This window comes from Abrus precatorius, unplaced genomic scaffold (genome assembly GCF_003935025.1).
Source record: "Abrus precatorius isolate BTA unplaced genomic scaffold, Abrus_2018 Scaffold6, whole genome shotgun sequence".
Classification (NCBI taxonomy): Eukaryota; Viridiplantae; Streptophyta; class Magnoliopsida; order Fabales; family Fabaceae; genus Abrus; species Abrus precatorius.
The window spans coordinates 23209786-23225550 of record NW_020874406.1 but is presented as its reverse complement, the minus strand read 5'-3'; the positions used below and the strand labels follow the sequence as shown (position 1 = coordinate 23225550).

Genomic DNA, 15765 nt, shown 5'->3' with positions numbered 1-15765 from the left:
ATAATAATAATAATAATGATTATCAAATAGTAATAATAATATTTGTAATGATTGTAATAATACCATAATGATAGCAGTAATAACAATAAAAATAATAATAAATATAATAGTGATTTTGACAAAATTATTTTATGATAGTGTTATTATTGTTAATTATGATAATTTTTTTGCTAGACATTATTAATTATGATAATTTAACCACATTTTTTCTTACTAAGAATTCATACCTCCTTTATTAGTATTTATATAATTATCTCTCGAATACAATTTTAGGTTTGGCTTCAATAGAAAAAAATAAAATAAAATAGAGCGCCTAACAATGTATTTTTATAAATCAAGAATTATGAGATCGCTCTTTTCATTTTGGAATCACAATAAAATCGTACCATTCAAACTTTTTTTTATGATTTTTATAGAATTATAAAGAAATTATGATAAATAGAATTTTTCAAATTCTTTCTTCTTAAAAAGAAGAACGTGAGTGACCACAACAATTTATAGTAATAATAACAACGACGATGATCACAACATATACAGACATTAATAATAAAAATAATTATTATAATAAATAGTTGTTATAATAAATACTCGCTTTAAAAGATTAAATATTATTTTACGTATGGCGTTGATCAATGATCACAAACAATTAATTGTGGGAAATTTTTTTTTTAAAGTGCTCTTATCAAATTAATAAAATGATTATTTTTTAAAAATAAATAAAATTAAACACACATCTATGAATAGTTTTTAAAGTACGGTGTGACTAACGAGTATTTATCAATTTAATTTTTAATGTTTTTGACTGTATAAAATTTTTAACTTGAAATAAATTTAATTTTAATTTTTTTATTTTTAAATTATTAAAAAATGAAATATCATTAAGTTAATACTAAATATTAAAATACATAAATAATTTTGTCAATACATATATAAATGAGTTTTTTCCACAGTAAAATAAATAAAATAATGTTATGTTAAATTCATACTAAATGTAATCAATCACAGTGCTTGCAAATAAAAAAACTGTTTTTTATTTGGCAAAATTAATACGAGCACAAAAGTCAGGGGAGACGCGATATACAAAGTTACAGGGTTTATTTGTTTGTCGGTGACAACATTTTGGACACTATTTTTTATTTTTTATTCTCTCCATAAACGAAACCCAAAACAGAAATTTATGTACTGGAATGCGTGAAAGCTCGATTTCAAAGGGTAGAAAAACACCCACAATTAATTTTAGGGCATAGTCAGATTCACTCTGTCACATGAAAAATGCTATCATATTTTCTACATATGTTTACTAACATTTTTTATTATTTATAAGGCTTTCTCGATTAGAAATATGATGAATAATGGAGTTTGAACAGATTATTCCAATAGTAAAAAAAATAAATATGATTTACTAAATAAAAAATGAAACTTGCCTCAATTGTTAGAACCAACATGGGTTTTAACCAAGAGCAAAATATACTAAAATTAATGTGTTAAAAAGAGTATTAAGGAGGTTCTTTTTCTTTCATATATTTCCCAACGGTAATGAGTGTCAAAATTAAATGAGGTTAGGTGGAAACGTCCCTAGAATCATGGCAGAATGCATTGACTATCAACAGGACAATTTTTGTCTTCATATCTAAAATCAGAGCAAGAGAAAACCAGAATGGCAGGGCTGCAGCATGGTAGTTTCATGCCAAGTCAAAATCAGGGAGATTTTTCAGATGCCACTAGCCAGCACACAGCAGACGCGTAACTTATCAACTAGGACATTTAACTCAACCAGACGAGAAAGAAGAAATGGTTTCCAAATTGACCAAGTCATATCATTGTAGAGAGAGTACATTTATTATGCAACAAGCAACCATTATGTGAAATTTAAGTTTTCTTTTTCTTTTTTTATCAATTCAGTTCATTCGCATCACAATTGCCCTTAGCTTATGCAAGTACTAGCCAAAATTTTCAACACGTTTATACAGCTTACAATTCCAAATGGGACTTGATGAATAATTTTTAAGGAAATAAGAAAACATAATGGATCAAATTAACATGAGAGAAGTTTAAGCAAAAGAAAATTTTCCAATTGAAATCAACACCCCACTAGACAAAATTCATGGCTACCAAATTAAGACAGAAAAGACTTGTCGTGTGTTATGAATTCCTCCAGGTTGGCATCTAGCCCTTCTGTACATGTATGTGCTTTTCTAACACATTCGGGAAGGATCATTTTTTTCTTACCAACAATTTGTCACTCTCCTCCCTCGTCAAAAGATATTTTTAAATATTTTCATTTCCATATGGAGCCCAATCAGGAAAAAAATAACAAACAATAATTCAACAACTAAGATTTCTCTTCCTTGTATACCCCTCCAAAAAAATGTTCCCATTCTGCCAAAAACAGAATTTGATCCTTTTTCAAAGCAATATCCATCGTCAATGTAGTGGAAAATAGAGAAGTGTAACAAATAAGAATCTAACAAATATGAAAAATACATCACTCTCCAGTCCTTGGATGTTGCTCCCACTTCTTCATCATCTCAAGAAAAATCTCATTCCATGTGTCTATAGGCCCCGGCAAGCACCAATGAACACAATCATTTTGCACACGCTCTTGAAGCCCATTAGCAAATGGAAAAGGGTACATAAAAGGACCAGGATGTCCATCAGGTCTCAACAACGCCAATTTGGTTACATCCAATGCCTCCACCCTAATCCCTCCAAATTTATTGGCTTTTGCCTTGGCATCTTCCACTTCTTCAATCTCAATCTTTCTCATATCAGCATCCATCCCTTCAAGTTGCTTCTCCTCATTTATATAAGGCTTAGTCTTTGGACAAGCACCAGCCTTATCCCATTCACCTTCAAAATGAGCAGGTGAAAATGTTGTCACAATCACATCAATTCCATTCCCTTTACCCTTTCTCCTATCAATTATGCTATTAAGGGTGGTCCTTAGGGCCTTTCTTAACACATCATAAAACCCAATCTCAGTGTGATTAAGATCAGGACAATAATGACACCCCAAAACTGAACCACCCTCATAGTACACTGCAGGATGCAAAAACCAATGCCCAATTGATAGCACAATCAAGTCCATCTGATCCATATCCCCACCCCATCTCTCATCAACATGATCCAAATACAACTTATTATGATTTGGCCCTGAGTTTGACTTCTCAACACCTTGCACAAGAAAAGGGGACCAATACAATGAGATACTTACATTGTACAAAGGAAAGTGCCACCTGCGGAATTTGTTGTCTTCACCATTTCGGTATACAAGGTCAGGGGTCGAAGCAGTGGCTAACATGCAAAGAAGGGACTCTAATTGGTTCCTAGCCATAGAGTCTCCAACAAAAGCTACATGCTTGTTCTTAATGAGTTGGAGAAAAGTGTTAGGTTCAAACCTTGGTAGACTGCACTCCCTTGGTTTCCATCTCCAATAAAGATAGTCAGAATCAGGCCTTCCATGTGTGATGCAATTCTGGGCTTCTTTGATTGTGCCACATGTGGTACCATTGTACAAAGGGCCTCTCTTGTCATGGATCCATTTCCCATCAAAATAGTCACATGGCGTCTCATAAGTTTTTACCTTTTCTATTAATAAACAACATGTAAGTCTAGTAAACCAAAAAATCCTACATACCAAGTTGCCAACTATAATTTAAAAGACAAAACTAGCAAAAATATAGTTTTGACGAGATGAAGTTATGTTATGCATACATGTACCTGAAGAAGGAGGTGTAGAAGCAGATTGAGAAGAGTGGGAGATGATGGTTACGCGGGTGGAATGAGGAAGCTCAGATTCTGAAGATGGAGGGAAGGGTAGAGGGTACAAGTATAAGCGAATTAAAGCTATGGGAAGAAGAGTATAGAGGGTCCAAGGAAGAAGCCTCTTGGTGAGAGAGAGGGTTTGATCTTTGAATGGGTTTGTAATTCCCATTTTCAAAGTCTTTCTCTTCTTGCTTGTACTTTACTTTCTTCTCCTTATGAACCTTTGGTGTTCTCAGCTGAGACGATGACTGACGAAAAACACGGTAACTTTTGGATTTCGCATTTGTCAGATTGAAGATGGGTGGTATAGACAGAGAAGCATGTTCCTTGGTTTATTCATTCGGTTAAAAAATAATACATAGTTGGATCTCCTTGATCTTTGTAAATTACTAACTAATTTTCATCTGTTCTTTCTTGGATTCTTATATAAATAGAATATTGCTATTCCAATGTTATCCTCGTAACATTGATTATTGACGCTAGATGAACAGTAGTTAAATCATACTAACCAATATTATAAAGACATGGATTAAAAAAAAAAAAAAACACTGAAGACATAATTTATTGGGATGCTATTGATTATTATTTACGGATTGTCACTCTCTTTTTTACCCGATAATCTTTCTTTCTGTAATTTTTATTTTTTCTGATTAGAACAACTTTTTCTTTCTACATGGCATCTGTTCTTTTTTTATGAAATACAAGAATATAAATGTTAAATGTTGCATGTACATGTAAGGACAGAATCGTCTAGACAGGAAGAATCTTGCTCAAGGACCATAGTCAAGGGTCCTACTAAAAAAGAAAACATACTTTTTTCTTTTTTTTTTAATTTTCTGTGAAAAGCAAAAATGAACATATACCCTTCTTAAGGACAGACCATCATTGAGTTTCTTTATTTTTAATCGGTCTATATTTCAACGCATTAAGGAGTATTGAAGTGAGACGTGCAAAATCAAAAGCAAAGAATAATACATTTTTGTTGGCATGTAGATGTGCCCATGTGAACCGATTTGTTTATAGTATGCATTGAACCTTCTAAGCCACATATTTTATTTAGGAAAAACACCAGATCACAGGATACTTCCTCACCGAACCAGAATATCGTGAACATATACATAAAAATCTTGCATCGATTGGAAAGGTGAAATCTTGCGATTGAAGACGGTGGAAAATATAAAAAGCTATGGCACCCACAACCCACTTGATAGTGAGGGGCATAGTGTAATCATCTCCTCTCAAATTCATTTTTAGTTTTAGTTTTAGTCGTATAATTTTCATTTCATGTTTTTCTTTTGTTATAATATCATCAAATTTGGTTTAAATGTAAAATTTTCTTTCAATGATTGCTAAAATTAATTTAGAGATTTAGGATTAACATATCAAAATTTTGAGTGGTTTTATAAGTTAGAAATTGAAGCGTGAAGTTAGTTATTATTTTCATTAAATTCAAATTATAAATACTTATTTATTATTTTTAATGATTATTAAAATTGATTGAAGGTGCTTTTAGATATTGAGTTATGATCAACATATTAAATTTTTGCGTAATTTTATTGATTAAACTTATACATTATACTGAATTGTTCTTTAAAATTCTTTTTGCTTCAAACATCCAACCTTTACATTTTGACAACGATTATATTTTTTTAGAACTTTTACTTGTTATTAGCATGCAATGTATGTTTCATTGCCTAAATACATAACATCAAGTAGTAAGTTAAGACAACATGGTATTTAAATAACTTAGAAAATGTTTCAGATTTTAGGAGCATGATTGAGAGAATAGTCGTGAAGTGCATGATTCAGTGCTATTGGTTGGAACGGCCCCTCGACATGACTGGCTCAGTATGGAGTAGAGATGGATCTTGAGAGAATATCTAATAATAAATAACTAAATAAATAAAGCTGATGTAATTGTAATGTAATATAATTAGAATGATTATAAAATACAAATTATAATTTTATCTGAATTAAAATTTTAATTTTAATTAAAACATCTAAATTTTGTCATTCAACTTGGCAATTTGACCTAAACAGTGATGTTACAGATCCAACTACGTATCTGCAATCAGAATTGAATGAGAAGAGTAATCGAAGAAACATGCCACGTCCTACAATTGTAACAACATGGAAAATATAATTTTTTTTGTTGAATGTAAATTTTTTCAGATTTTTTTATTTTATTTTATTTTATTTTAATCGTAATACTATTTTACCTCTCTTCCTCCCTCTTGTCATTTGGTAAGGAACTGAAAAGCACCATTGTGATCTTTCGTATTTGTCAGACAACAGACGGATTAAATTATTTATGTATACCACCAGCTTCAGTTTCCAAGAAATTTAATAATAATGCAATTTTTAAAAGAAAATTTAATATTAAATTCAAATATTAAAAATTAATTGTAAAAAATTAAATTTGATATTATTTTAAAAATATTTAAAAAAATAGACATCACATAATAACATGTGATATGTATAACATTTCAGTGTGCGGTGTTTTTTCAAATAGCCAGGAGTCAAAGTGTGAAATATGTTACATTCTATTTTTGCTTCATACGTTATAAATTAATATTCTTAGAATCTCATCTCGTAGTGTTTATATATTCAAGTTTAAATTTCAATTTCAATTTTTTTTTTACTTTAACTAAAATTAATATTTAAGTTTAAATTTTAATTTTTCTTTAATATTAATTAAGATTTAAATGCAAAATTAAAATTTTATTTTTCTTTCATTTTGACCATCTTCTTATTTATCTTAATTTAAATGTGTGATATTGATATATTATATTTATTATAATCTCAATCAATCTTAAATTAAATTTGATTTCAAGATTTTAATATGGTATTTTGATTTTTATAATTTTCTTTTTAATTTACTGTTATTTAATATAGTACAATATTATTTTCTAATAATAAAAAATACTTATTAATAAAAATATACAACTTAAAATAGTTTTTCTAGCATGTGCCAAGATTCAATAAAATTTTATAGATAACAATTTTTTTATAAAAATAATAAAATATCCGAAAAATCTGTGTTTATTAAATTTTTAACAAATTTAAAATATATGTAAAAGAATCCAAATCCTTGATAATACAAATCAATTAATATTATCTCTAACTGGACTAAAGATTACAATATTACAATCTACTCGGATTCAGTTACTTGAATTATCTCTAACTGTATATATAATACGAACACGGATGCAAAAGTGAAACCATTGATTTTGATTTTAGATAAGCCTCGCTATGGAGTTTTGCGAGATGAGTAACGATGATCTCTGGGCGAACCTTCATTCTGATCTGTTGAATCAGATTGTTAAATACATACATTCTTATGAGGATTACGCTCGACTTCGACTTGTTTGTAAATCGTGGAGTTTGACACTTGCAAAGACTCCGGAGCACAACTATCCATGGCTAGTGTTGTTATCGTCAGCTGAAGAAGATTCTGTTGAAACTCGTAGTCCAAGAGAGAAAGAGATTAATCAAATGAGATTGCCGCATATGCAGAACCAGGTGTTTCGTGGGTCTTGTCGTGGATTCCTAGTCATCCTTGGTTTATCTGATGGAGCGTTGCATTTATTGAATCCATTTACAAAGGTTCGCTTTGATCTTCCCCCAATCTCAACTTTACCACATATAGTTGATTATTTGCCTGAAAATATTGGGAATGAATATGTTATACGGAATATGGTGGATGGCTCGACTCGAACTGTAGAGCGAATTCATGTGAATAAAAGATCGATCTACAAGATAATTATTTCTTCTCCTCCAGATCGTGACACACATGATTTCATGGCTGTAGTTTTATACGATGATTATCATAGATTGGGTTTCTATAGAACTGGTGACGGTGGTTGGACAGATATACCAACGACGAAAGCACATAGATGTGAATTTGAAGACGTTATTTTTAACGAAGGAAAGATATATGCTATTGACAGCAAAGCTCAACTTTATGAATTTGATATGCATACGAAACCTATACCACTAGGAGGAGCTACTAAAGCCAAACCTCCAGTTGGAATTCCACTATCTCGTGGCCCTTTCAATCGGAACTTCAAGTATCTGGCTGGACATGGTAAGGACAGGTTGTTAATGGTGGCGAGGCATTTTGTCTATCCTCTTGATGCTGATGATGATGCAGATGTGCATAGGACTAATGCATTCAGTGTATATATGTTGGCCAATAATGAACTTGTGTGGTCCAGAGTGTATAATATAGGGAACTATGCCTTAGTGCTGGGATTAAATTCATCTTTCTCTATGCCTTGTGCTTCTTCTTATACCAAACCAAATCATATTTACTACACCGATGACGACGAAGAAGAACATCATTATGTAAGAGACGTAGTAGGCTTCAACTTTCGTGTTGTTGGTGGTCACGATATCGGTGTGTTTGATTTGGAAGGCGGTGGCAATAATCATCTCTTCCCACCACCATTTCTTCTCCCTCCTCCAATTTGGTTGTGCCCATGATTTTTATTTTTATTTTTATGTTATGTTACTGATTAAAGCATAGAGATTATTTGCGATGTTATCTATTTCTATTATGTTTATTGAATGAACAGTTGTTTGTTTGTTTTGTTATTTACTATTTGCAAGCTTTGGAAACTAGCAATTACACGTGCATGATCTTTGTTATTTTACAAAGAAACAATAAATTGATAACGAAGTAATTTTTAATTTTGAAAAAAAAAATGAATGCTGAACTTAAAATAGAATAGACATATTTTCATGACTATTTTTCTTTCAAAGCCTTTTAACTTTTTAAATTATAATACATATTAATTAATCGACAGTATAGAAATTTTTATATTTTAATTTCATTAAAACCACACTCTAATAAATATTCAAAACTAAAACTTGAACTGCGATAAACAAATTACCAAAATATGTTACCTGTACACTGTTATTATATGTTAAAATCATAAGTCTCCGTTTATTTGTGGTATAAGTTTATTTTCGTTAAAATCACATTTTAGTTTTTAATATAAGGCATTTAAATATATTAATGTATTTGATAGACAATTAAAAATTTCCTCGAACGATCACTCTTTTTTCATTAGCACATTTTATATTACATCAATTTTTACCTTCTAAAATATTGGTTGCATACGATATTCACTTTAATTAAAACTAAAAGTAAACATTAACAATGCTTTTACATTGGATTCCTTTATATGATATATTATATTATATGATATATTATATTTTATTATTTAATTTTTATCTTTTTCTTTCTTATACTCAAATTATTATATATATATATTATTTATAAAGTAAAGGAGAGAACTAAAATTATCTCTCAAATTTGTTGAAACGACATCATTAATTGTTTTATGAATGGGTGCATGTACAGAGATATAATAAATAAATAAATTTGTATTGAATGATTGAGCTTAATTATGGACCAGCTGGCTAATGAAAAGCTTCTCGGCATACAGCACTACAGAGACACCAATTATATTATATAACTTATAAAGCAGAAACGGATAAGGATGAAATGATTTCAAAATGAGAGTTACAAATCCATTCGAAGATCAATCCCTCCCCAAGAGACTTCTTCCTTGTACACTCAATGTGTTTATTCCCATAGCTTTGCTACCCATAGCTTTAATTTGCTTATACTTTTACCCTTTGTCTCTTACTCCATCTCCAGCAACTCAACTTCCCTATTCCACCTCTCTTTCTGCTTCTAATTCTACTCATCTTCCTTCTTTTGCAGGTACATTATGCATATATGCATGCATGATTTTGTTTTGTTAGAACTATACTATTTCAAGTGAGTTTTGTATTCATGGAGTTCATTCTTCTTTTTATTATTGGCAGACAAGGACAGCAATGCTAATGATCACTCATGTGACTACTTTAATGGCAAATGGATCAGTGACAAGAGAGGCCCTTTGTACAATGGTAGTACTTGTGGTATGATTAAAGAAGGCCAGAATTGTATCATCAACGGAAGGCTCGACTCTGGCTACCTTTATTGGAGATGGAAACCAAGTCATTGCCATCTTCCAAGGTTTGAACCTAACACTTTTCTCCAACTCATTAAGAACAAGCATGTAGCTTTTATTGGGGACTCTTTGGCTAGGAACCAAATTGAGTCCCTTCTGTGCTTGCTAGCCACTGTGTCAATGCCAAAACGTGTCCACCATAAAGGTTCTAACAAGTGGCACTTTGCTTCTCACAATGCAAGCTTGTCCTTCTATTGGTCCCCTTTTCTTGTGCAAGGTGTTCAAAGACAAAGCAAAAGCAAAGGGCCACATTATAATATAATGCATCTGGACCATGTTCATGAGAAGTGGGCAAGGGATATGGATCAAATAGACATAATTGTGCTTTCATTTGGGAATTGGCTTTTGATTCCTTCTGTTTATTATGAGGATGATCAAGTTTTAGGATGCTTAAATTGTCAAGGTCTTAATTACACTGAGATTGGTTTTTATGGTCCATTAAGAAAGGCTTTAAGGACTACTCTTAATAGCATAATTGAGAGAAAAGTAGCTAAAGGAAAAGGGGTTTATGTAATTGTGAGAACATTCTCACCTTCCCATTTTAAAGGTGATTGGGATGCAGGTGGTACTTGTTCAAAGACTAAACCTTATAGACAGAGGGAGATGGAAATTGGAGAAGTAGATGCTGAGATAAGAAAGATTGAGATTGAAGAAGTGAAAAGAGCTAAAGCAAAGGGAAATAAATTTGAGGGGTTTAGGTTGGAGGCACTTGATGTAACCAAATTGGCATTTTTGAGACCAGATGGCCATCCTGGTGCTTATATGAAACCTTTCCCATTTGTTAATGGGCTTCCAAAACATGTACAGAACGATTGTGTTCATTGGTGTTTGCCAGGGCCTATAGACTCCTGGAATGAAATTTTTCTGAAGATCATTCAAAAATGGGAGGAACAATCAAGAAGTGAAGGGTGACGATTATTTCTTCATGTTAATTTGTTAAACTATTTTTTCCACCACACAGGTTCTATTTTGCTTATTGTCTCTTTTTCGTAACACTACCGATATCCAATTCATTAATACTATATTTATTTAATTTATTATTAATGATAAAAAGTATTTATATGTAATAAATACTCGTTCATACTGTGCATAGAAATGCATTTAATTATTATTTTTTAAATATTATGAAGAAATAAAAAATGAAATTAAAAATAATATCTTAAGAGTTTACTTTAAAATTGCAAAATCATTAATATTTTAAATTAGAAACATTCATCTATGCATCACATTCCTAAAGTGATAGCAAAAAGCATGTAAGAGAATTTAATTTTAATATAGATTAAATAAATAAAAGAAATCAACGGTGATAAAAGTGTGATCAAAAGAATGGATATCAACAATGAGAATAGAAATAAAAAGAATATATATTAACTTAAAATATTAAATTAATAATGAACTGAGTAAAAAATATATATAATATATATTCATTTCATAAGTAGATTTTAGACAATTACCTTTTTAGTAGTTTTTTTATAAAGTATGAATTTAAGAAATTTAACTTTTCAATCATACGAAAATATTTAAATAACTAACCAGTTTTGCTCATGTAACTTCCCTAACATTTTTTGAACCTTATTTTATTTTATATTGGATAAGGATCAAATTATTATAAGAGTGATGCTTACAAGAATTATTTTATTTAACATCTTTATAAATATTAAATTTTATCAATTTAATAATTAAATAATATGATATATTTATATTGATTCTCATATAAATTTCAGATAAATACATATATATTTCACTTTCATTTTTTACCTAATTTTTTTAATACGGCGACGTTACTCTTCATTAGTTAGAGACCCTGTTGCTCTCTGCCGTTTGAGAGCTTAAACTGCAGCCTTTACAATACTGTCTTAACCACATTTGAGAACTTGAAGCTTGTTCTTGAAAATGATATTGTAGAACTAGAATTCTAACATTTAATCTTCTTTCGGGATTTAACCATTTTTTCAAGAAAAAACACCTACCTACTCAGTCTTGCACATGCTTAATGTTACATACGAGTCTCCACTAAAGAGATGCTAAATATTTTGTACACGTGTTTTTCTTTGAAGATTTGTTCTGATCCTTTAATTTAAATAGTAATTTAAACTGAATCAAACATGTAGATGTTACCACTGTCCCAATTTCCACATGTCACTTGATACAATAGATGCCTTGTTATATTGCATATGGATATCCTCAATTCTGGTAAACATGATAAGCAAAATTTATCGATAGTAATGATAGAGAGAAGAAGAGTATCATCAAATCTTCTGCATTATTGACCAGAGAGTTCTAAGTTGTTCACAATATAAAAAAAAATACTAGCAATATACATATTTCCTTTTTCATTTTGAAAGAGAAAAACCTAAACAGAATAAATAAAAACTAGTCATTTCTCAGCTCAATCATCTGTAATGTAAACATTAAACTATACTAATGAATTAACAAGATATGAGAAACACCTCAGTCTTCACTCTTTGAATGGTAATCCCACTTCTTCATCATCTCTAAAAAAATCTCATTCCATGTGTCAATAGGTCCTGGCAAGCACCAATGAACACAATCATTCTGCACTCGCTCTGCATGCCCATTAGCAAATGGAAAAGGATTCATATAAGGACCCGGGTGGCCATCTGGTCTCAACAATGCTAATTTGGTTACATCCAATGCTTCCAACCTTAACCTTCCAAATTCATTGGTTTTTGCCTTTGCATCTTCCACTTCTTCAATCTCAATCTTTCTCATCTCCGCATTCATTCCTTCAAGTTGCTTCTCCTCATTTTTATAAGGCTTAGTCTTTGGACAAGCACCAGCCTTATCCCATTCACCTTCAAAATGATGAGGTGTAAATGTTGTCACAATTACATCAATTCCATTGCCTTTGGCAACTCTTCTTTCAATTATGCCATTAAGGGTAGTCCTTATAGCCTTTCTTAACACATCATAAAACCCAATCTCAGGGTGATCAAGACCAGGACAGTAATGACACCCCAAAACTGAATCACCCTCATGATAAACTGCTGGTAGCAAAAACCAATGCCCAAATGATAGCACAATCAAATCCATTTGATCCATATCCCTTGTCCACCTCTCATCAACAAGATCTAAGTACAACTTATTATTTGGGCTTGTGTTTGATTTTTCAACCCCATGCACAAGAAATGGTGACCAATACAAGGAAATGCTTGCATTGTATAAAGGAAATTGCCACCTGCGGAATTTGTTGTCCTCACCATTTTGGTATACAAGTTTAGGAGTTGAAGTGGTGGCTAACATGCAAAGAAGGGACTCTAATTGGTTCCTAGCCATAGAGTCCCCTACAAAAGCTACATGCTTATTCTTAACTAGTTGGAGAAAAGTGTTGGGTTCAAACCTTGGAAGATTGCACTCACTTGGTTTCCATCTCCAAAAAAGATACCCTGAGTCATGCCTCCCATGTGTGAAGCAATTTCTACCTTCTTTAATCATACCACATGTTGTATCATTGTACAAAGGACCTCTCTTATCACGGACCCATTCGCCGTTGGAGTAGTCACATGGGGTCTCATAAGCTTCTTCCTTTTCTGCAATAACAATCAAGTAGTCTTGTAAAACCAACACATCCCATTCCCCATGCAAATTTTGTTAACTTGCTAAGAAATCAATCAAAAAAAGTTTTTAATTATGCTAGAATGCATTTGAAATTATAGTATAAGTACATTAATCGGTTCTCTTATTAGTATTTATCATTATATAAATATTCAAGACAAAACCCTTACTCATTGGTACATAGCAAGTATATAATTTTGACAAGAGGAAATCGTGCATGCCTATATATATATATATATATATATATACCTGCAGAAGAAGAAGAAGGGGGAGAAGATTGGTATGTGGTGTTGTTGTGGGTGTTATGAGGAAGATCAGTTTTTTGAGGTGAAGAAAAGGGTAGAGAGTCAGAGTATATGTGAAGAAGAGCAATGGGAAGCAAAACACAAATAGTCAAAAGAAGAAGTCTGCTGGAGAGGGAGAGGGTTTTATCTTTGAAGGGGTTTTTAGTCCCCATTTTCAAAGACTTCTTGTGTTTGTTTTCTTTTCTAAACCGTATGTTATGTGTCTAATGGTGTTCTCAGATAAAAGAAAGAAGAAAAAACAGTGTGTGTTGGTTTTTGCATTGATCAGGAGAAGTGAATAAAGTCAAAGAGGTGAGAGACAGAGAAGCAGGTTTCTTGGGTTATTCACTCACCGTCGTAGGATTTCTATGATCTCTCTAACTTACTAACTAATTTTCAGAAATTCTATCTTGACTTTTGATTGCCATATGATATTGCTTTTCCAATTTTGTCCGATTCCTTGTTACTGTGATATAAACAGACGTGTCTCCTTTGTCAAAAAATGAAATATGCATTGATTCAATAATAACTATGGTAAAAAAATGATTTTATAATTATACTTTGTATTAAATTTGGTTATGCCTTTTGATTTAGCTTTGTTTTATTTCTTTCAACATGAACAGAAATTCCATTTTTGTTGCTCTGCGTTGTCCTTATTCTTATAAAAACCATTATTTCATTATCGAGTAGAATTGGATTATTCTCCGCAGCGCGAGAGGTGAAAGTCCTTAGTCTTTCACTTTCAGAAGAGAAATAAACGTAATTGTTGCATGTGATGGAAGGGCAGAATCGTCTACCCAGTTCCTCTCAATTAAGATGATTGATTGCACATGTTAAGTTTGACTTATTAGGATGATTTGTAGAAAAGAAAAAATATGATAATAAAGTTGTTAACCTACTTTGAAGACTTCCTACTTAAAGATTAAAAAGACTAAGTCGAACACCATTTGGCACCATGTCCACTAATGCAAGAAATGCTATTTTGTATAAGGTTAGAATCTTATCAACAAAAGACTTAGTTCCTTTTATTTTAACACATAAAACTCATTTTCCTGATAAGAAATTCTATTTATTTGCACAACTTTTTATATATAAAATATATAACTAAAATATATTAACAAGTATTTGCTTCATTTTACAAGAATATGTTTTTTATAACTATATGGTACTTAAAAAGAAATGTATTTGAAATTCATTGTAGCTATTGAGTGTAAATAGTTACCTACATTACTGATGAATGAAATTTCATAAGATGTGATTTTATTGATTCAGTGTTTTTAACTATGACTGTCGAGATCATTCACCATTTTGCGTATGATATTTAAAAGATAAACATCAATGAAGTTGTTATTAAATAATTTCTATTTTTTTCATGAACTTAAAATTTATATTATACAAGTTGATGTAAAAAAAAAGTATATTACGTTGTTCTATATATAAAATATATGTTTATAATCTATCCATCAAAATGATGAATTTTGAAAAGAAGTCATGAAAAAAAAAATTGCTCACATGCACTTTTTTTTTCTTTTGGTCAAAATCACATTTATTTTTTAATCTCACATACTATATTTTTGTTGGGGGGGGGGGTCAAAATGTCACATATTGGTTGAAGAAAAATTGTACGAAGCATAGTCTAAGCCCAAACCAATTTTAAAATCGATGTATTCGAGGCCCACACTTCGTACCATTTTTTTCTAAAGGCCTACATTAGTAAAAAACTGGTGGAAAGTTAGCACTTGGCACTTACAAATTTAACAAACGAGACAAAAAATAAATAAAAAACACTTGCAACTCAGGGATGGCTAGTAGCCCAATTTTATTTTCGACAACCAAAAACAATAAAAAAAAATTCGTGGCGACGGGGTCCAACCCCATTTACATAAACTATTACGTAATTGTATGTAACATTTTTTTCACAAATAAAACTTTTTTATAATTAGGAGGTAAAAAGAAAAGAGGAAAAGTTAGGATAAGATAATTGGCGCAATTAAAAAAACAAATGAAAAAAAGTGTTATAAAAAAATTCTTTAAGTCTTGCTAACTATTGTTTTAAACTTTCTTGTTAAACAATAGAAAATTATTAAAAGTTGTGTTGAGTCACAATTAAAAAT

The 15765-nt window shown here is 31.0% G+C and overlaps 3 protein-coding genes and 1 pseudogene across 3 annotated transcripts; 2 read left to right on the top strand and 2 right to left on the bottom strand.

Moving 5' to 3' along the window:
* Nucleotides 1-1969: 1969 nt before the first annotated feature.
* LOC113868909 (protein ALTERED XYLOGLUCAN 4-like) lies at nt 1970-4136 on the bottom strand. The gene is made up of 2 exons (XM_027504900.1): nt 3721-4136; nt 1970-3588 (listed from the first exon to the last, which is right to left on the bottom strand). Exons 1-2 carry the CDS (start codon nt 3932-3934, stop codon nt 2486-2488), a joined length of 1317 nt encoding a protein of 438 aa, XP_027360701.1. The 5' UTR covers nt 3935-4136; the 3' UTR covers nt 1970-2485.
* A 2881-nt stretch (nt 4137-7017) lies between these two features.
* On the top strand, nt 7018-8250 carry LOC113870419 (putative F-box protein At2g33200). Its single transcript, XM_027507009.1, has one exon. The coding sequence runs from the start codon at nt 7018-7020 to the stop codon at nt 8248-8250; it is 1233 nt and encodes a 410-aa protein (XP_027362810.1).
* A 1038-nt stretch (nt 8251-9288) lies between these two features.
* LOC113870418 (protein ALTERED XYLOGLUCAN 4-like) lies at nt 9289-10703 on the top strand. The gene is made up of 2 exons (XM_027507008.1): nt 9289-9499; nt 9604-10703. The coding sequence occupies exons 1-2, from the start codon at nt 9289-9291 to the stop codon at nt 10701-10703; spliced, it is 1311 nt and encodes a 436-aa protein (XP_027362809.1).
* A 1933-nt stretch (nt 10704-12636) lies between these two features.
* On the bottom strand, nt 12637-13824 carry LOC113868912 (annotated as a pseudogene).
* Between the last annotated feature and the right edge of the window lie 1941 nt (nt 13825-15765).

What these genes read in the sequence shown, in the direction of transcription:
- LOC113870418 (XM_027507008.1), top strand. Translation starts at nt 9,289, where the DNA reads ATGAGAGTTACAAATCCATTCGAAGATCAATCCCTCCCCAAGAGACTT. An exon ending in TCATCTTCCTTCTTTTGCAG is followed by an intron (nt 9,500 to 9,603) that starts GTACATTATGCA and finishes TATTATTGGCAG; the next exon opens with ACAAGGACAGCAATGCTAAT.
- LOC113868909 (XM_027504900.1), bottom strand. Translation starts at nt 3,934, where the DNA reads ATGGGAATTACAAACCCATTCAAAGATCAAACCCTCTCTCTCACCAAG. An exon ending in TTCTACACCTCCTTCTTCAG is followed by an intron (nt 3,589 to 3,720) that starts GTACATGTATGC and finishes GTTTATTAATAG; the next exon opens with AAAAGGTAAAAACTTATGAG.
- LOC113870419 (XM_027507009.1), top strand. Translation starts at nt 7,018, where the DNA reads ATGGAGTTTTGCGAGATGAGTAACGATGATCTCTGGGCGAACCTTCAT.